General features: G+C 41.7%; 1 protein-coding gene across 17 annotated transcripts in view; it reads left to right on the top strand.

Moving 5' to 3' along the window:
* The window catches only part of POMT1 (protein O-mannosyltransferase 1), a 127,824-nt gene that overhangs the window by 12,517 nt on the left and 96,165 nt on the right, over positions 1-19,142 (top strand). For 10 of the 17 annotated variants that reach the window (XR_015051190.1, XM_085854639.1, XM_085854653.1 and 7 more), the window contains 7 exons: positions 968-1,018; positions 1,768-1,845; positions 4,610-4,756; positions 14,894-15,005; positions 15,108-15,173; positions 17,837-17,930; positions 18,860-19,015. Coding sequence is in view for 16 of the 17 variants with exons in the window: in XM_085854639.1 (XP_085710765.1) it covers positions 968-1,018; positions 1,768-1,845; positions 4,610-4,756; positions 14,894-15,005; positions 15,108-15,173; positions 17,837-17,930; positions 18,860-19,015 (704 nt within the window). In the remaining variant the exon portion in view is untranslated. The remainder of the gene's footprint in view (positions 1-967; positions 1,019-1,767; positions 1,846-4,609; positions 4,757-14,893; positions 15,006-15,107; positions 15,174-17,836; positions 17,931-18,859; positions 19,016-19,142) is intronic. The other 7 variants (XM_085854643.1, XM_085854650.1, XM_085854647.1 and 4 more) reach the window with 4 other exon arrangements.

Consider the following 19,142-nt stretch of genomic DNA (forward strand, 5'->3'; position numbering starts at 1 on the left):
ATGAATCACCTTGCCTGTGAAACCATGGGATGACAGTTTTTTAGCTGGGTCGAGATTCAAACTCAGGCTAGACAGCTTAGAGGTGAGTGTGCATACCTCTAGGCCATCCTACCAGCCCAACAAGATACTTATTACCTCTGTCACTGAAGGTGGACAGAGGTTATGTTTTCACCTGTCTGTTTGTCTGTCTGTGAATAGTACATATCAAAATGTTGTGGACAGATTAGGATGAAATTTAGTGGAGAGGTTGCATGGATGTGTGACAAGGACTAAATGATTGGATTTTGGTGAAGATCCGGATCTGCATACCATAATTTTTTACTTTTTTAAAAGTGATCTTCACCATTTAGAGATGGGGCCAAAACGATATATAGCATGATATTTCAAAAAAGTTTTGGACGAGTTATGATTGAATTGAGTTGGGTAGGTGACAAACTTGGTGGTTGAGTTTTGTACGTGACAAGAATAAGCTGATTAGATTTTGGTTCAGGTCCGAATCCAGATTGTAAACTATTCAACCTGGTGGAGGTATGCGCTTTACCAAGTGCCCTTCTTGTTTACAACTATGATGTAGAACTATAACATTTAAAATTTGAAGAAAAATAAAGTCGGCAAAAGTTAAATAAACGTTTCTCTCTGTTCATAACAACCTGTTGTTTTTCATTCAAGAGATGAGTTGATGACTGTTGCCAATGGAATCTAAATGACAAATGTCATGAAATATGGCCATATTACCCCAGCTGTATTGAGAACTCCATGCCAGGTTTGGCTCCTTCTCAATTTGGCCACGAATGCTCGAATCAACTTCGAAATATAAAATCTTCCCTCCTGCTTCATCTTTTCAATCTTGTAACACGACCTGTACCCTCTTCCTAAGTGTGGTTGTTATCTTTACTATTGGTGGTGTTGTCATGAAAAGTGCAAAAAAATAGGACAATTTGCTGATATAATGAAGCCTGTGCTGCAGCCTACCTGGGTGGATTTGATGGAAAGTTCAAGTGGGAAAGAATTGGTACAGGTAAGTATTGCACAATGAAGCATTAATTTCACAATGAAGAATGCATTGCATGAAAACATTCGCATTTATAATGTTGCCAGTTTTCACATGAACATGAGAAAATTAAATATTGTTTTCTTAATTTGTTGCTGTAGTTTTTGTTTCTAAAGCTGTCATAGTCTGTCTACTTCTTGGGCTGTGTAAATAATTTGTTCCAAAGAGAAAAGAAGTGCTTGTAATATGCTTTTTGAGTGTATCATATGGATTACTGTATGTTTTTTTTATTTCTATTTTTGTGGAGAGTTTACCATATTGGAACCCACAGTCTGATTAACAGAACAGATCTCATCATTAATTAACTAGTAGTAGGCATCCACAACCTTCCTTGACCATGAGATGAAAAAGGACTCCACTGAAAGTTCCAGTTAACAAAGTTCAGGGTAATATTGTAGTTCTCATTATCTTTTATGTTGTCAATTGTGCCACATCATACACGGCACTGACATGCCGCATATGCTGGAGAACAGAGATGGTTCAAGCCTAATTTTCTTGAGCTGAAGTTGATAAAAGCTTTCAAACAGAGCCTAAGCAAGTGTTTCTTCCCGGTAAATAGTTTCCTGGAAAATTGTGGGATTTTGATTCGGGATTCCTGCCTTTTCCCGTTTTTTATTTTTTATTATTATTTTTTGGTTTGGGCTCAAACCACGTCTAGTGTAGATGTGTTTGCGTTTGTGCAGTGTGCTCTGAGTACCTCTTTCCCCAACGCTCAGGAAAGACTCATCAACTTGTATTTTATGGTCTTCAAAGCCATCCCAATCAAGTTGACTCAACAAGAAATGTGTGCAATGGTAAAACCTAGCTTCATACAAAGTTACATGATTATTGGATGAAACGTGCGGCCGGTGTTCCATGATATGTTTTCTGCAGGCATGGGTTGCAGAGTTTCATGTATCGGGAATAAACGGCTGAGGCCGAGAAATATCAAATCCACCTTTAAATCATCATAATTTTTTATTGCATGCCTAATGAAGATGTAATCAGATTGGGAAGGGTAATTTTTTTTTTTTTGGTTTTTTTTTTTTTTTTTTTTTGCCTTTGAAGAGTTAACTTTGAAAGACTAAGTTGTGCTAACTTTATTTTGACATGTGCAGATGCTTTCTTCTTTTAAGCGTTGCAATGTCATGCTCATATGGTTGTAATAGGCCTGTCCCATGGAGTCACAGAAGTCCTTTGAAGTGCCATGGCTGGTCAGAGAGGTACCAACACGAAGCCAACTTGCATGGTGCCAATTGAAATCGCCACATACGAGGAAGAGAGAGTTGGGATGATTGGTTAAACTTTCAAACTAGAAAACTTTCTAATTAATACATTCATGGTTATGCCTCTGCTCACATAAACAACATCAGTTAAATGAGATTATAGTTGTTTTATATCTACTAGTGCGTGGCCCTACGTGCAAAAAAATATATATTTCAAACCGCGTGCCAGAAACAACCACACAGGCCGTTCCTTCGTTCTCGCTTGGCCATACGTGCGTGCCCGTATGTGCGTGGCCATACGTGCAAACAAAAAAAACAAAAAAATAACTTTCAAAAAACCACACAGGCCGTTCCTTCGCTCTCGTAAACAACGACTGGATTGGGGCATTGTCTTTATCTATAAATGCGCATAAGAAATCGAGAAATTATTAGAATACAGTAAGTCATCACTATCCGGAAGTGGTGCATGCCCGTACAGAATGTTCACATGCATTCCACGAATTATCCCTTGCATTGAGGTAACAACTGCTGTGATACTTACACGCACAGAGTTAATTAAAATCAAGTTTACCTTCCTGTCTTTGCTTGCCATGACATTCGCTGCCATTGACCATTGCCACTCCTACACCACCGTTACTTAGGCGCCGTTTCCCCATGGGTCATGCCTATGCAGCAACGTGTCCTGTCATTGGTTTGGTAAATAAATGGCCGCAGCAACGTGTCTTGTCATTGGTTTGGTAAATAAATGGCCATAACTTGGGAAGTACTTGTCCGATTAATATCAAACCTTGAAAATGCACATACTCAGGTCCCCAGCAATATAGCTGGCAAGTTTCAATTAGATAGGACCAGTGGTTGTCGAGAAACAGTGGTCACACACACACATATACACACACACATATATACACACACACACACACACACACACACACACACACACACACACACACACACACACACACACACACACACACACACACACACACACACACACACACACACACACACACACACACACACATACACACACACACACACACACACACATACACATACACATACACATACACATACACATACACATACACATACACATACACATACACATACACATACACATACACATACACATACACATACACATACACATACACATACACATACACATACACATACACATACACATACACATACACACACCTAGAATTATAGATAATACCTTTGTGAAAGAAATGAGGTTGTTCAAGAAAAGGATGTCCCTCCCTACTGATCCCATTTTTTTTTGTGGCTTCTAACCGGAAATTGATAATCGATCGGTCCAACTATTGGTGTTCTTTAGGGATCTGTTCTTGGTCCACTCCCGTTTTCCTTTGTCTGCATACACTTGTTGGAACAAATTTTGTGGAATTTAAATATCAGCTTTTGCTGTTGTTTTGATGATACCCAGATCTACCTGGCCATTGAATATAATGTGCTCTTTTTCCCAACTTTGAATTCCTGTCTCTCCAAAATTCAAACATAGGTTTCTGTGGACTTGCTCGCTGTTCGATGCTGTTCAGACTAACTGGCTGATCCTCCTTTATCCATCCCCAAAAAGCTTCATTCCCAGAATTGGAAACTTGGGCATCACCATCTGATTTCTGCTTCCACTGTTTTAGATTGAGTTGTCACAATGGAAGCAACTCTTCCCGATATTCTACACATTGCGAAAATCTATCGACCTATTTTCTTCTATCTGTGTGGTATAAACCAAATGTACTTGTGCTTAAATCGGATGATGGCTGAGTTTGGGTTCATGATTTCAGGAAGTTGTTCTTGTGTTACTATACTCGCTGCTTGCAAGCTTGCTTGCTTGCCTCTCAAGGCCTTCCAATCCATTCAGAATTTGGCTACCAGGCTTGTAGTGCCAGCTCGTAATTTTTCACATCACTCAAATTTTGAAAATGCGTTCATGAGTCGGTCTACCAACAGATACATTTTTAAAATTTTGCTGATATTCTTTAAAGCCAAAAGTAAATTGATTCCTGCGTACATTTTCAAACAAATCACACCTTACACCCCTGCAAGAAAGCTGCGATCGAACAATGAATATCCCCTGGTAATTCCTCACATATTGATGAAGATTTTTAAGCAATCGATTATTCTCCAGCTAAGCTCCACAACTTTGGAAAAAAGCTCTCTTATCTGCCTTTTAAATTTGCACAGCCTCATCATTCATGGTTTTTAATCCCATCGTTATTTTCTTCTCAACTCTCTTTTCTTTGTGAAGTGCTTTGAGATTATGCTTCTAAATAATAATCACTATATATGAAATTGATTGATTGATACAGACCCTTTTATTTCATCACCTCAGAATATACATCCAATGTTCCCGTGTGGCACATGCGTGTAATACCAGCTGTTGCCGGTTCTCTGGTCATTCCTTTGGCATACCTTATTTTGCTGGAGCTCGGCTATTCTCACATGACTGCCTGTCTTGCTGCTGTCCTTCTGCTTTTGGGTAAGTCAGAAATATCAGCTTTAAGGCAGGCATCAGATTTACCTATACTGCTTTCATGGTGTTACTCCTGATATCATGGTGTTCCTCAGATGTGAAAGTTTATCCTGTTCGAGTAGTAGTGACAATTTATCCTGCCTGTTTTTCTGTACCCTTTGGCTGACTAATCGTCTCTGCTACGTTGTGGATGCATTGGCCTCTATGCTCTGATATCTTTATCTTAATTGAGCATTGGCCTCTACATCATAAATACATAATCAAACAACAAATGGCATGATTTTATAAACATTTGAAGAGCTCTCCAGGAAAAGGAAGGTTTTCAGTAATGCCTGAAAAGGGCCCTTTCTTTGACTTCGTCAAAACCCTTTTGGAAGCCCCACTTATCTCTGTGTTATGCAAAATCAAAATTTTAGTCAAGTTGCAATGTACCTATGAATAAGCTCTTATGAAGTAAAGTAGACGACAACATGATATTGTGACAGGACCGCTGTACAGACCCCATTTGTCAAGTCCTGAGTACTCGCGAAGGGGTCAGAATTCGGGTCTGCCGCATATATTTTGGGAAAACCCAATTTGCGGCTCTCAAACAGCTGGATTGCCTTTTATGTGCAAGTAATTTATTCTGGTGAGTTCATTTACTTGACAGAGCAAGTTTATGGCCAAAACATTTTCCTATTATGCTAAGAGGGATCCTCATTCGGTCCAGATACCAGGAGGTCGCACCCACGGTAGCCTCTTAAGCACGACCATACTCAAATCCAGCTCTGGCACAGATGTTGCTAAGAGATGACACCCCATACTATCAGTCGTCCCTCAGGTCCACGTCCACTGCTGTCCTGTCTCTACTCGCAGTGGAGGAGCTACCGGCACCTGCTCACGCTCGATGTTTGCACTTACTTGAACCCTACTGGGAGAAGCCTCTACTCATACCTCACTGGGGTTCTTAACCTCATTTAGCCCATGTACATGAGTGCAGATGTACCTTTCAAAATCTTCCTAACCCACCCATCATTTGCAATCCTCTCTCATTGCTTTCAACCTGTCGTGTTGCTCCTGCAAATCCACGGTAACATTTTCTCCATGCATCCTGCAACCTCCTTAACTTCCTCTATCTTATCCTCTATATCCAGTTTATTCCATTTTACTTTATTTACTATACCTCTGCTACTACTTCATTCTTCTATGTACACTCCCTCTTAACTGCTGCCATCTCTCCCTTCATTTCCTTCTGCCAAATCTCTACTTTTTGTTCTACTTTTAACCTCTCTATTTTCTCCCTACTCTCAACTGTCTCATCTTTTAACCTCCTCTGCTCCAACCTTAATCCTCTCACCTCTCCCGACATGCCATCCAAGCTGGCCTCCCATTTCACCCCACGATCAGCCGTACTTGCCTCCAGCCTGGCCCCCATTTCAGCCGTATTGACCTAGAGCTTCAGTTGTATTGGCCTATGGTAGCTCCTGCTTCGCCATTATGGCTGCATTTTGCAGGCCAATGTCAAATAGTTTTTTCGAGAGGGGGTAGGTTGGAAGCCATACTACTGGGGACATTTAAGGTCTGTGATTGGGAACACAAATCTGCGGCATCCTTGTAATGACCTTCCACCTCCATCTCCTCCTGGATCATGGTGGCATCGGCCCAGAAATGCTTCTCCATCTGGGAAAACTTTCCTCCATAGCGCTTATTTTGATGCCTTAATCTCTTTCATTCACAACATCAGATGGTGAGGAGGGGTGGGGGGGTAAAACGCACAGTTCCGAGGCTTGTAATGGGTTTTTGTGAAACTTGTGAAAGTCAACATCTCGCTGGCTATTTTCAGAGAGCTGCCTCAATGCCGGCAAGTCTGGCAGTTCATTCAGGCAGATTGGCAGGACTGCAAGCAGTCCTCGCTCTCTCTTCAGGACTGGTCTGCCATATCTATTGCCCCTGATGTTAATTCAGCCTGGGAATTCTTCCGCACTTTCATGCCCAGATTCATCCAATCTCGTCTTCAATTATCCTACCCCTCTTCCAGCAAGGTCATAGCACACTGAATCCTATGGTGAGGCAGTTGCTCTGAAACAACATGCTTCTCTTCCCGGAAGGCTAATCCGACTGAAGGCAATCTCGATGCATTCCAAAAAGTCTGCAACAAGTGTGAGTCTCCTCTCAGGAGAGCCAGAAAACATCTATCCCACCTCAAAAATGAACTTTCAAACTTTTCTCCCTCTAAAATCTGGTGGCACCTTGTGAAGTCTGTCTCTGGAGTATGCTCCCCTTCCATCCCTCCCCTCTCTTCAAATGGCACCACAGCAGACTCCGCTCGTGAGAAGACTGAACGCTTCAAATCTGTGTTTGCTTCTAAACCTTGTGTCCCCGACCCCTCACTCTCAGTACCCATCCTTTCCTGTCACACCCAACTGCTCCAAGACTCTGTGTTTTTGCACCTGAGAAGGTAGTTAAGGTTCTTTCAACCCTCAACTCTGACTCTGCAACTAGACCGGACGGCATCAGCTCACATGTCTTAAAATCCTGCTCTGCTGCTCTTAAGGCCCGGTCACACCTTGACGTTTTAGCCAGCGATGGCAACGTATTAAAATGTATGTAAAACGCTGGCTGACGTTGAACTTTTGATGTTTTTTTTTTTTTAAGATTCGGACGTATTCATAACGAGTTGGTCGTATGCATAACATATTAGTAATGGACACAGAACGTTTCGTTGTGTTATAGATAACTTATACCAACGAATGCTGACCTGTTGTCGGCCGACACAACCGATGCCCAACGATAGTCTAACTTCGGCATAGCGCGTTGCACGCATCGCCGACGATGTCGTGACGTAGACTATTAAAAGGCTGACGCACAACGATTCGAATCATAACTGCCGTAGAAATGGAAGTGACAACATTGCGGTCACGCCTTGGCGATCTTGCCAGCGTATGCCGACCTAAGAAAAATGTGTCTAAAACGTTGGGGCACGTCAAATACGGTATGAGTAAGTTTGGTATACGTGAGTAGAACGCTAAAGTACGCTATCATACGTCGTAGTAAGTAGAGTACGTCAAGAAATTTTAAACATGTTCAAAATTTTACGACGTACTCGGCGTATGACACACGTTCCGCATGCGATGGGGATAAGTTTTACACACGATATGTGGACGCTTACACACGTCCACAAACGCTACTTATAAGCTACTCATAAGTCGAAACACGTTGCGGTAATGTCTTTTTTACACGAAACTTATTTCTAACTTATGTTTGACGTGCTTTGAACCAATTCTTTACATAGTCCCAACACACATTGACGTATGTAGACGTATTCCAATGACGTCTTCCGGTCGACAAAAAAAAAAAAATTAACGTGTTTCTAGCTTACAACTGCCATATAAAGACGTGTTCCCAGCGGTTTTGGGAATTGGTATATAAAAATGCTGCTCATAAAAGGGGAACCCAACAGTGTTTTCGAGTTCCTTTTTGAGTCAATGTCCATGTCAGCAGTAACAGTATCAGTATCAGTATCAGTATTAGTATTAGTAGTAGTTTGTTCATGTTGGCAGTAGTAGGTGAGTGTGAGGGGGAGGGTGTGGGTTATGATGGATCGTCCTTGCGTCCGCGTGTCCACGGGTAGGTTCATAGGCTGCCACTCAACGATTTAAATGGCTGCATCTCCACTATTGAAAGTAGACGCTTGCGCTCAACAATTCGATTTTTTTACACTCAACGACTTTTAAACGGTACCACTCAGCTAGTTTCATTGTTTACAATGAACAATTTAAATTGCTGTCACTCGCCTTTGTTTTTTGACGCTGGCGCTTGGAAATTTTAATCGTTTCTATTGAACGTGCTAAATCGCTCAAACCCCACTATTGAAAGTAGACGCTTGCGCTCAACAATTGGATTTTTTTTACACTCAAAGACTTTTAAACGGTACCACTCAACTATTTTCATTGTTTACAATGAACGATTTAAATTGCTGTCACTCGCCTTTGTTTTTTGACGCTGGGGTTTGGAAATTTGAAGCGTTTCTTCTGAACGTGTTAAAACGCTCAAACTCGACTATTTTAAATAGACGCTGCCGATGGACAATTGGAATCATAGCCAAGCTGGACATCGAAGTGTGAACATCCTCGTCATGCCGAAGAAAAGTTTGAAGAATGCTGCAAATAAGTGTCCTGGCCGTGGCCGTGGACGCTGATGCAAGGACGATCCATTATACCGTCGTCTTTCAGCCTATGAGTAACTTAAAAGTAACGTCTGTCGATGTGTGGCAACGATCGCGTAACGTGCCAACAACACGTTAATCATAGGTTAGAAATAAGTTTCGGGTACGCTAAACATTACCTCGGCGTGTCTCAACTTGTGATTAACTTACAAGTAGCATGTGTTGACGTCTGTCAACGATCGCAGACTGTGCATACAACTTGTGGCCAGCGTAGCGGAACGTGTGAGTCATACGCCGGCATACGTCATGAAATTTCAAGCATGAAAAAATTTGAGGACAACCGAAAAGTACAACGTTTAAAGCCAGCGTACAACGACGTATGGCAGTGTTTTTCAGCGTGCTCTCAATGTTATCAAAACTTACCCATAACGTATTCAACGTGTGCCAGCGTTTTAGAAAAAAAAATTCAAAAATCGGCATACGTTGGCTAAAACGTCAAGGTGTGACCGGGCCTTTACACATGTTCTCTTTGCCCTTTTCACTCAATCATTTGCACTAGGTCATCTTCCATCTGCTTGAAAATACACCAACTTCATTGCACTGCTTAAAAATGTTCAAAAATGGATCCTCTCAACTACAGACCTATCGGCTTACTTCCAAATCATCAGCAAGGTCATGGAATCCATCATTGCAGTTGATATTAATTGCTTCCTTTTCTTGAACAACCTCGTCTCAGATCACCAATTTGGTTTCAGACCAGGTCACTCCACCTTGGACATGGTGCTTCTACTCACCCATAATGGATGGAGGCTCTCGATATCAGACATGATATCAGGGCCATCTCTGGACATATCTTGTGCTTTTGATAGTCTGGCACCCTGCTTTGCTCTCCAAACTCTCTGCCTAGGACATCCAAGGTCAACTCCACAAATGGCTTCCTGACTTCCTCTACTCTCATAACCAATGTTTAGCACTCAAGGGAATCCTTTCATCTCCGTCAACGCTGCAGTGCCCCAAGGCAGCGTTCTGGGCCCAGTCATATTCCTGATCTTCATCAGTGATCTCTCTGAATCCCTGGAAAATCCTCTTTATCTATTTGCTGATTACTCCGCCCTGTTTCAGACTGGCAGGCTGCATCCTCTTCCCTTCCTTCAGACCTTTGACAAAATTACAAGGTAGTCAAACACTTGCGATATGTCTTTTCAATCCTGACAAATCTCACACTCTCAATATCTCTCTCCGAAAGAACCGTTTGGCAACCCTCCCACCTCTGCACCCCCATCTATTTTCTCAACAATCCTCTTGAGGAAGTGCAGTTATTCAAACTCCAGGGTCTTACTACCAGCCATGATATTTCTTGGGGAAATGACATTTAAAAGTTGGCCTCCAAAGCCAGCCACCAACTGAGCATCCCCTGTAATCCAAAGTCTTTCCTTGGCACACCTGAACTCCTACCTACCTACAAGGCCTTCAACTACAGCTTGATGGAGTACTGCAAAGCTCACACAATCTGCCATCATCCCCCTTCTGGTGAAACTACCTAAATCCAGGATCACTGCTCACCTCCTCTAATTTGTTCCCCCCCCCCCCCCACACACACACCTGTGTAATCAACTCCCCATTCTGTTAAATCTCATTCTTTCCTCCAGGTTTTCAGGACAGCTGTTCACCACCATCTCAGATTGTCCCCAATCCAAAACTATGATCTTTTGTACTCCCTCTCGAAGGTGGGGCATTGGTCTTGCATGGAGAACAACCAGAGAGGAAGCAGAAAGAAACATGTTTGGAAAGGTGTGGAGATAGACACATACACATGGTAGTGCGACGGTGGAGGATTTCTCACGAACGATCTTAACACAGGCTAAGTAGAGAATTACCGACCACTTGTGCAACATGTATGAGGAGATAAGTAGTCTACACTACACCACAATTACCCCACTTTTTGGTCATCCCTACAAAATACAGCTTTTCAAAATGATGGATCTTCAAGTTCCCATTTCAAATCCCATTCAACTTCCATTGAGGAAAGATCCGAATTTGCTTCAAATATTTTTTTCAGAATGCAAGGTGAACATACCTTGCACACCTTTTATTCAAGATCAGAAAATAAGTTGGTGCCCTTATAATCAATTTGGCCCTGTTTGACGGATAGCCCAGTTTACCTCTCATGGGGTCAAATGATAATAGCAGTGAAAAATCCGACTGAAAAAGGTCTTCTTTACCTCCGCCACCGAAGGCGGAAGGAGGTTATGTTTTCACCCGTTTTGTCTGTCTTTGTTTGTTTGTGTGCAGGATATCTCAAAAAGTTGTTGACGGATTCGGATGAAATCTCATGGGCAGGTTCGGTGTGTGACAAGGATGAACTGATTAGATTTTGGGGAAGATCCGGGTCCGACTACGAGAATTTTTAGTGATTCTTCACCATTGAGAGATAGGGCCCAAAATTATATATATATATATATATATATATATATATATATATATATATATATATATATATATATATATATATATATATATATATATATATATATATATATATTGTGGCGAATTCGCGTGCGGTGGGCCGCTCGACTCGAATGGCGGGCGCCTCGCCCACCGGAACGGACAATTCTGTCGTGACCCTCTCGGAACAACGCCGGGAGCTAGTCACGGGTGGGGGATTTAACCCCACCACGACCGTGCCAATTGCCCACCCGCGCAGGATAGGGTTGCTCGCCAAATTCGATCTACCTATTCCTGCGCGGATGGTCGACCGGGCGATCGTACCTCGCCGCAGGCCGACTCCGGACACGAACCGCTTAAGCGGTCCGTTCCGTGCTACAGTGATAACCGAACAGTGTTATCGTCGGCCTCGATGGTTCCGATTAATTATCGGGTGTATTAAGCCCACTACGAACCCTTTACGTGAAGCAGGATGGAGGGTCAATTAAAAGGAAGGGGACGAAGTGAAACTGGCAAAGTTCAACATGCAAGCACTTTATTTACACGACACACGGAGAGCACACATATACAGCCAAACAGTCAAAATGCACATATATCAACACAAACAAAAGCAGCAATGCAGAGCTACAACCGAATAAGACCGACACATGGAAACACTTAAACAGTTCTACTTTACAAGACACGGCGCCACAAGATCCAGACAAAAACCCGAAAAAGAAAATGGTGGCTTCCCTTTGGGCCGTCGAGTCCCTCTCCCACGTCTGTCGACGTGGTCGCGCCTGGCCACGACTCCATGCCCTGGTGGGGTAGGCGAGTCCTCTCCGGCGTGCCTCGTGCCGGCACGTGTTGGCCGCTCGACGCCACGGACGGAGTTTCCCAGCGCGGATAGAAGGGGGGGGGAGAGGAAACGTTGTTGCTCGAGGTCGCGGTGTGGGGAATGGCAGACGCTCCGTCCCGCCAGCGGGGTCTCGGGACCGCCCCACAAAAGACCAGGCCAGCGGCTACCAGGAAGAGAAGAGGACGAGCGAGCCGGAAGACAGGAAGAGAGCAAGAGCAACAACAGCGCTCCTTCTGTGTCCGACTTTTTATCCCCCCTGGGCTCCGCCCTTTACTCCGCCCCCGTTTTCGGCTCCACCCTCCTTCGAGAAGGTTCTCGAAGAGGGGCGTTCCCTCACCCCGACCGCCTCACGCTGGTCATCCACCAATCGGCGGTGAGCTGCCCCTCCCCCTTATCCTCCCTCACACCAAGCGCGGAGAAGAATGGTGCGAAAAACCCACCAGCATCTTTGGCAGTTTTCGTCCGTTTTAAATAAAAGATAGGGAAAGAAAAACGACTTACTCAAACCGTCGCAGCCCGGATGGATCACATAAATTCCCTCGAGACAACGGATTTGGGCTAACTACACATGTACTTAAGAGATATCTCACCTACGGGACCTGAATGGTGGTTTGCAAATTTCCACAACCGTAACAATATATATATATATATATATATATATATATATATATATATATATATATATATATATATATATATATATATATATACACACACACACACACACACACACACACACACACACACACACACACACACACACACACACACACACACCACGGTATCTCAAAAAGTTGTGGACAGATTCAGACGAAACTTGGTGGACACATGACATCTTGGGTGTGTGACAAGGACGAATTGATTCAATTTTGGTGAATTTTTTTTTTATTTTAGTTAGCATTTAAAACTATTCCTTATCTGTGTATTGTGAGGTTTATACTAGAGTCCCTTTATAGAGAGAGTAGCGACATAGAGGGTCCGGAAAAAATCTAGTCACGTGATTGTGTGGAGCCATTTTGAGTCCATCGCGGACAGGATCGGACGCATATCAGTCAGCCATTTAACGTTCCCGCAGTACGCAGCGTTCTCATTCGTGTTTTACATCGATTTTACGACAAAATGGCAGGTTGTTGCGCCTTTGGGTGCACAAATAGAACGGAGAAGGGATTCAAGATGTATAGATTTCCATCAGATGCTAAAAGACGGAAAATCTGGGAGAACAGAGTCAGTCGTGTTGGATGGAAAGCAACTTCTTCATCAGTTCTCTGCCAGGTCAGTGTGATGGTGTTAATGGTCCCATATGCGTATATTTGTGTGCTGCGAGTGAGACTGGCCTTTGCTTTGGCTTTCCAGGCTTGTTATCCATTGCTCGTGGATTAATTAGCACTTCAAGGGGAAGGCATCTTTATTTAAAATTAAGTTTGAGTTCGAGTCTTCGAGCTAGATCAATTAATATAGGGTCTAGATCATGTCTCCAAAGTCAGACTCAGACTCAAAGTGAAAGTCAAACTAAAGTCAAAACAAAGACGAATGAACGGAGAACGGATCCAGGCTAACGCGGCCCACTCTTCAAAGGCAGGGTTAGGGTCAACACTAACCCTAATTCTGACCCAAACCCTAACCCTAAACCTGACACTAAACCTAAATCTAACCCTAACCCTAAACCCTAACCCTAGCTTTTAAGAGTAGGTTATACCAAAGATTTAAAATCTATTGGTGTGGGTGTAGACTGCCAGATCTCAGGATACTAAACAGGTCAACACCCCATAGAAGCATAGAAGGTAGCCCATCTAACTTATGAGTGTAGAATGGTCGGAACTGGCTTTTACCTTCGGGGGGAGGGGGGTGGGGGCATGCATTGAATGTATGTATTTATTTCTGTTGATTTGAATGTGTGAGGACATTAACTTGTGTTTGTGTTTGTGTGTGTGACTTTCAATTCATAATTTGTATTCGTGTGCATTAGTTCATGCGTGTATGTATGTGTGTGTGTGATTGCAAATATGTAATTTGTTTATGTATTAAAGATTGTGTGTGAGAGAGAGAGAGGGGGAATGAGGGGGCCGGGCAGGGTGGGCTAATCTATTTTTGGTGGGATTAATATATGATCGGCAACATGCAGCAAAGTTTAGATTAATAATTTAAATATGAAAATTAAACAAACACAAATATATACCCACACACGATAAACATGGTCAAACAACTGCAGAAATACAAAGATAACTCTTAACATTGTATTGTACATGTACATGTACATGTATAAGCAGGGAGGTGAGAGTTTGAGTCTCACTCTCGCCTCCCTGAAATTAAAATGAGGCTGAAATAAGCAGCACGTGTACTTGTCTAGGTCATTCCTTCTTTGTCATGGTTCTAAATATCTGTGACTGTTAAATCACAACCAGTTCTGTGAATTTCTTCTTTATCATATGGCTCTTAGTTGTCATAAATCTTCTATTTTGTCATCATCACATAATTTGTTCATTATCAACATGGAAAAGACCATTCCCATCTCTCATACATAGAGAACATAATGGAATACACGGTTCAATGCACTAGCGCCATACGGCGGCTCCACACGCGCACCGCACTGAAGGGACTCAAAATGGCGTCAAATCGTTAGTTGTCGCTACTCTCTCTATAAAGGGACTCTAGTTTATACTGCTCCATGTGTACCTGCTGCTGTTCTCTCATAATTTTGTTTTTGTTTTTACACTAGACAATGCTCTTCTAACACAGTCTCGATTTATGCTCATGGAGTCCATGCTGATCTGCTTTTCCTTCTTAGCCATTGTGGCTTTCCTCAAGTTTCGCAATACGCAGAAAACTCGGTACATCACTTTGGTTTTTTTTTCACTTCAATCGCTGCCACATCACTTGCAAGTTTTGTTATTTTCATTCTCAACTTACATTTGCTATGCCATTCTGTGTAGGCCTTTCTCTCGAGCTTGGTGGGCTTGGCTTCTCCTCTGTGGGATGGCGATGTCTGCTGCTGTTGGGTATGAGTGCATTTTTGCTTTTAAACTTCCATGAGGCCCTGTTGCTTTGCTTATTACCATGCGCGCGAAGCAAAAAGTGGGGTGAAGCAATTGGTTCACTTTGTCTGTCTGTCTACAGACGTCAGTTTATGATGGAGGAAAAACTTGATTTCAGTTGGATGCTATATTTTGAGGACTGTAGAACACAAACCTGCAGTTTAGCAGTATTTTGTCTCTGAATTTGGCAAATTGTACGGAATCTCGTCTGCATGTTCACAAAGGAGTAAGTTAATTGTTTCTGTTTGCCTTTATTACAATCAATCAAAATTGAAAATCATTCCAAACAGGAATCCTACTGTTTTTATAGGGATGTCATAAAGGACACAAACAACAGGCATGAATACCAATTTCATGTGTTTAACAAAGTGGTGGAAAAACAAAAATTGAAAATCATTCCAAAGTTTACAGGTCTTCACGACAGCTGTTCACCACCATCTCAGATCATCCCCAATCCAAAACCATGATCTTTTCTACCCTTGTTAATTGCCTGCTCCACTCAAATCCCTCCTATTTCCAAATTTCGAGTTTTCCCTCCTGAGAGTTCCCTTTTGTATCCATCTTGTCCACCTCATGCATCTTCTCCTGCTCTCCATTCCTCCCCACACCCATCGTTTGTCCGCCTCCCCCTGTCTTGGCCTTCAGCTCTGCTGCAGGTGTTTCCCCCATCTCTGCCGTTCTTTTTCTCCTGTAGTGTTTTGATCCATCAAGTGTACTAATACTAGCTCTTCCATTAACTTTGACTATGTATGCAAAAAATAATGAAATAAAATAAAAAATATGGTGGTAAACTTTGGGAATTTTTTTTCCTCCAGCTTTTAAAACTTTATTTTGTTTCAACTGAATTGTATACTTGAGCACTGCAGAACCCAAATTGCTTTCTTGGTACTTCCAAATCCTCCAGTTGGGCAGGACTTGGACAAAATATTATGCCATTTCATGCCATCTCGACCAATCAAATTTGCTGCTCACGCAACGGGGAGATATCGAGATTCAGCTTGATCTTGTAGGAAGTGTAGATCGTGCTCGAAAATGCAAATCAAGAGTTTAAAAGACCCTTCTCATGTTCTTTTTCTCAAGACTTTGTGGGGTAAGGTGTTCTATGAACTCTCTGGTTAACTAAAGCATTGACTATTTTGCAAAAACACTTTAATTACTGTTATTTTCTTTTAGTTTTTGTAAAATCATTCAAATATGTTTATTTCGGATAATTATAGCTTGCGTTTCTTCATTTTCACATGTTGTTTGTTCAGATTAAGTTCAACATAATGTTTCTTGATGTCATTGACGTTTGTTTGTAAATGCATGTACATACAGTATATCTGCCAAGAAAACACTTGTCCTTTTTTTGTCCGTTTAGTTTCTGATGGTAGAATGCCAGACTGTCTATTAATTTGGACTCCAGAATGTCACCTGTCAGCCCTAACATCAAACATCCCAAATCACTTCTGTGGTAATATCAGTGTGAACTTGAGAGTTCATAGAACAGCTTACCCCACGTAGTGTTCTAGTATATAATTAAATTGAAAAGAAATACGATTTTAAAGGTTGTAAAAAAACAAATATATATTATTCTGGAAGTTTACTACCAATGATGCAGTTCTTATACACCAGTTCTTGTACTTCTTATACACCATGCAGTTCTTGTATGATGCACCATTCTTATACACCACCTTTTTTTCTTCTTTTTTTTTTGGTTAACATTTAACACCTGTTCAACACGTCCAAATTACTGCAAAACTGGAGGTTTTTGGAAGCGGCAACAAGGAGATTGGTGTTTTACAGTGTTCAAGTATATAATTCCATTGAAATAAAATAATCGTTTTAAAGGTCGAAGAAAAAATGAATTTCGGAAGTTTACTCCCGCTGACACAGTTTGTGTTTCACCATCTTATTTAACACGTTACATTAGTTATTCATGCCTGTTGTTTGTGTCTTTTGTGATGTCCTTTAAACAGTGTTTCCTTTTTGGAATGATTTTCAATCTTGACTGCCAGGCAGGCAGACTAAAAATAAATAAATAAAAGTATCTCACTCCTCTACGCATGTGTGATCGAGTCAAATTCAGAGCCAAAGTACTGCTAAGCTGTATGTTCGTTTTCTTATTCTTGTTCAAAATATAACATTTAATTAAATCAAGTTGTTCCTTGATCATAAACTGCCATTTGTATATGGACAGACAGAAGTGAACTTATTGCTTAACCCTGCTTTTCGCTTTGCGTGCATGAGGTAATAAATTGCTGGGTTGTCTAAATGCAAAGACAGCAGTTCTCCCTAACAATCTTTGTTAAATAAAATGTTTTTGTAGCCATTATTGCAAAAATAATTCTCGATACTGACACCACCATACCAGAGAAAGTTGGATTTTGACCACCAACTATTTGGAATAATCTGAATAGGTAAGATAAATCAGTCAAGTTTCAGATCCCAAAATGTACCATTTTAATTTGATCATTTATAATGTCATATTCATTCCTGAGGTCTTTGAAGTCATCCTCTCATGCACCTTTTATTCAGGAAACACTTAAGACTAAACATAAAAGTCTTGGTGTCATTGCAAGTACAGTGCTGGCATTTGTCACTTTCTCAATGTACATAATCTGAGAGAATGGTTTTGTGTGTTTTAGCATAAAATATGTAGGTCTGTTCACCTGCTTCCTTCTGATGATTTTTGGTGCTACAGAGACCTGGGGCATCATTGGTGACCGATCCTTGTCAAATGTAAGTTGGTGAAAATTTGCTGTTTTAATAAGTCTTGAGGGTCCAATCAATCTGCAGCTGAAGGAAATCTCAAAATATTACAAAGGGGGGGGGGGTGTATGGTATGCATGCCTTGATCTACATGTGTGGAGTGTTAATGTAGTTGAGTCCAGACATTCTCAGTCTGAACTGATTACTCTAAGTTAAAGCTCTTAAAAATGTAAGAAACACACATGGCATACACACATTTTCTACCTTCTCTCTCACACATCAAAACCCACCCTTTTATCTATCAGGTATATTTCCTTCCCTCTTCAATTTTCCTTTGTCCATTCCCTTGCTTTTTGCATTATGCCAGTCCTATTGTTGGTGTGTTTTCCCCTTCCTGCCTTTCTCCCCTTCATCACCTTCCTTTTCCAGAGTCTAGTTAGGTTTTGTATCCCCAAATGTCCTTTGTCCACAAGGCCACATAGCATTCAGCGGTTCTGGAGGATAAGTAAAATGTGTTTTGTGTAAACATGTGAGACTGCTCACGGTGTTCCGTATAAAGGTGTGCAAATATACTTATTGTGTAATTTTTTAAAAATATTTTTGTTACCAAAACCAATTTAGATTCTGATGGTTTGTTTGTGCTTCAGTTCTTCTTAATATGTCAAATCCAACATGGATTATATTATGACATTCCATGACAGCCATTTTAATATCACAAACCAGTACGGTTGAGGAGCCAAACTCATTACTTGATTTTTTTTTTTCACATCCCACTTATTCCATGGAGGCTTGGGGTGCAAGTAGTTTTTATGCAAGGTCACCATTTTTAAAATTGAGTTGACCATCTGCAGTCCAACTCTTCATGTCTCCAGCAACCACTTAATATTTTGGACCATTTAATTTCCAAAAGGTGAATCTGCCCTTCTTGTGTTTAACACGCCATTGCCCTGTATCCTCAGCTACGCATAACGTGCCACATTCTGGCCCAGCTCCTGGGAATGGTGGTTTGGCCAGCTGTGCTCTACCTCTCAATGTTTTGCCTTCACTTTAATCTGCTGTGGCATGCTGGACCTCATGACCACATGATGACGAGTGCCTTCCAAGCCAGTCTTGAGGTACACATTGCTAACCATGTTTTTTGTTTTTTTCATCTTGTATCTCCTAAAGACTAGAATGGTTGTGGCATTATTTGACAAACCTCCATACGATGCTGCAGATATTGGGGCAGGGTAAACTTAATCC

The sequence above is a fragment of the Eptatretus burgeri genome, chromosome 14, assembly GCF_056783735.1.
Source record: "Eptatretus burgeri isolate ZD-2024b chromosome 14, Ebu_testis_v1, whole genome shotgun sequence".
Classification (NCBI taxonomy): Eukaryota; Metazoa; Chordata; class Myxini; order Myxiniformes; family Myxinidae; genus Eptatretus; species Eptatretus burgeri.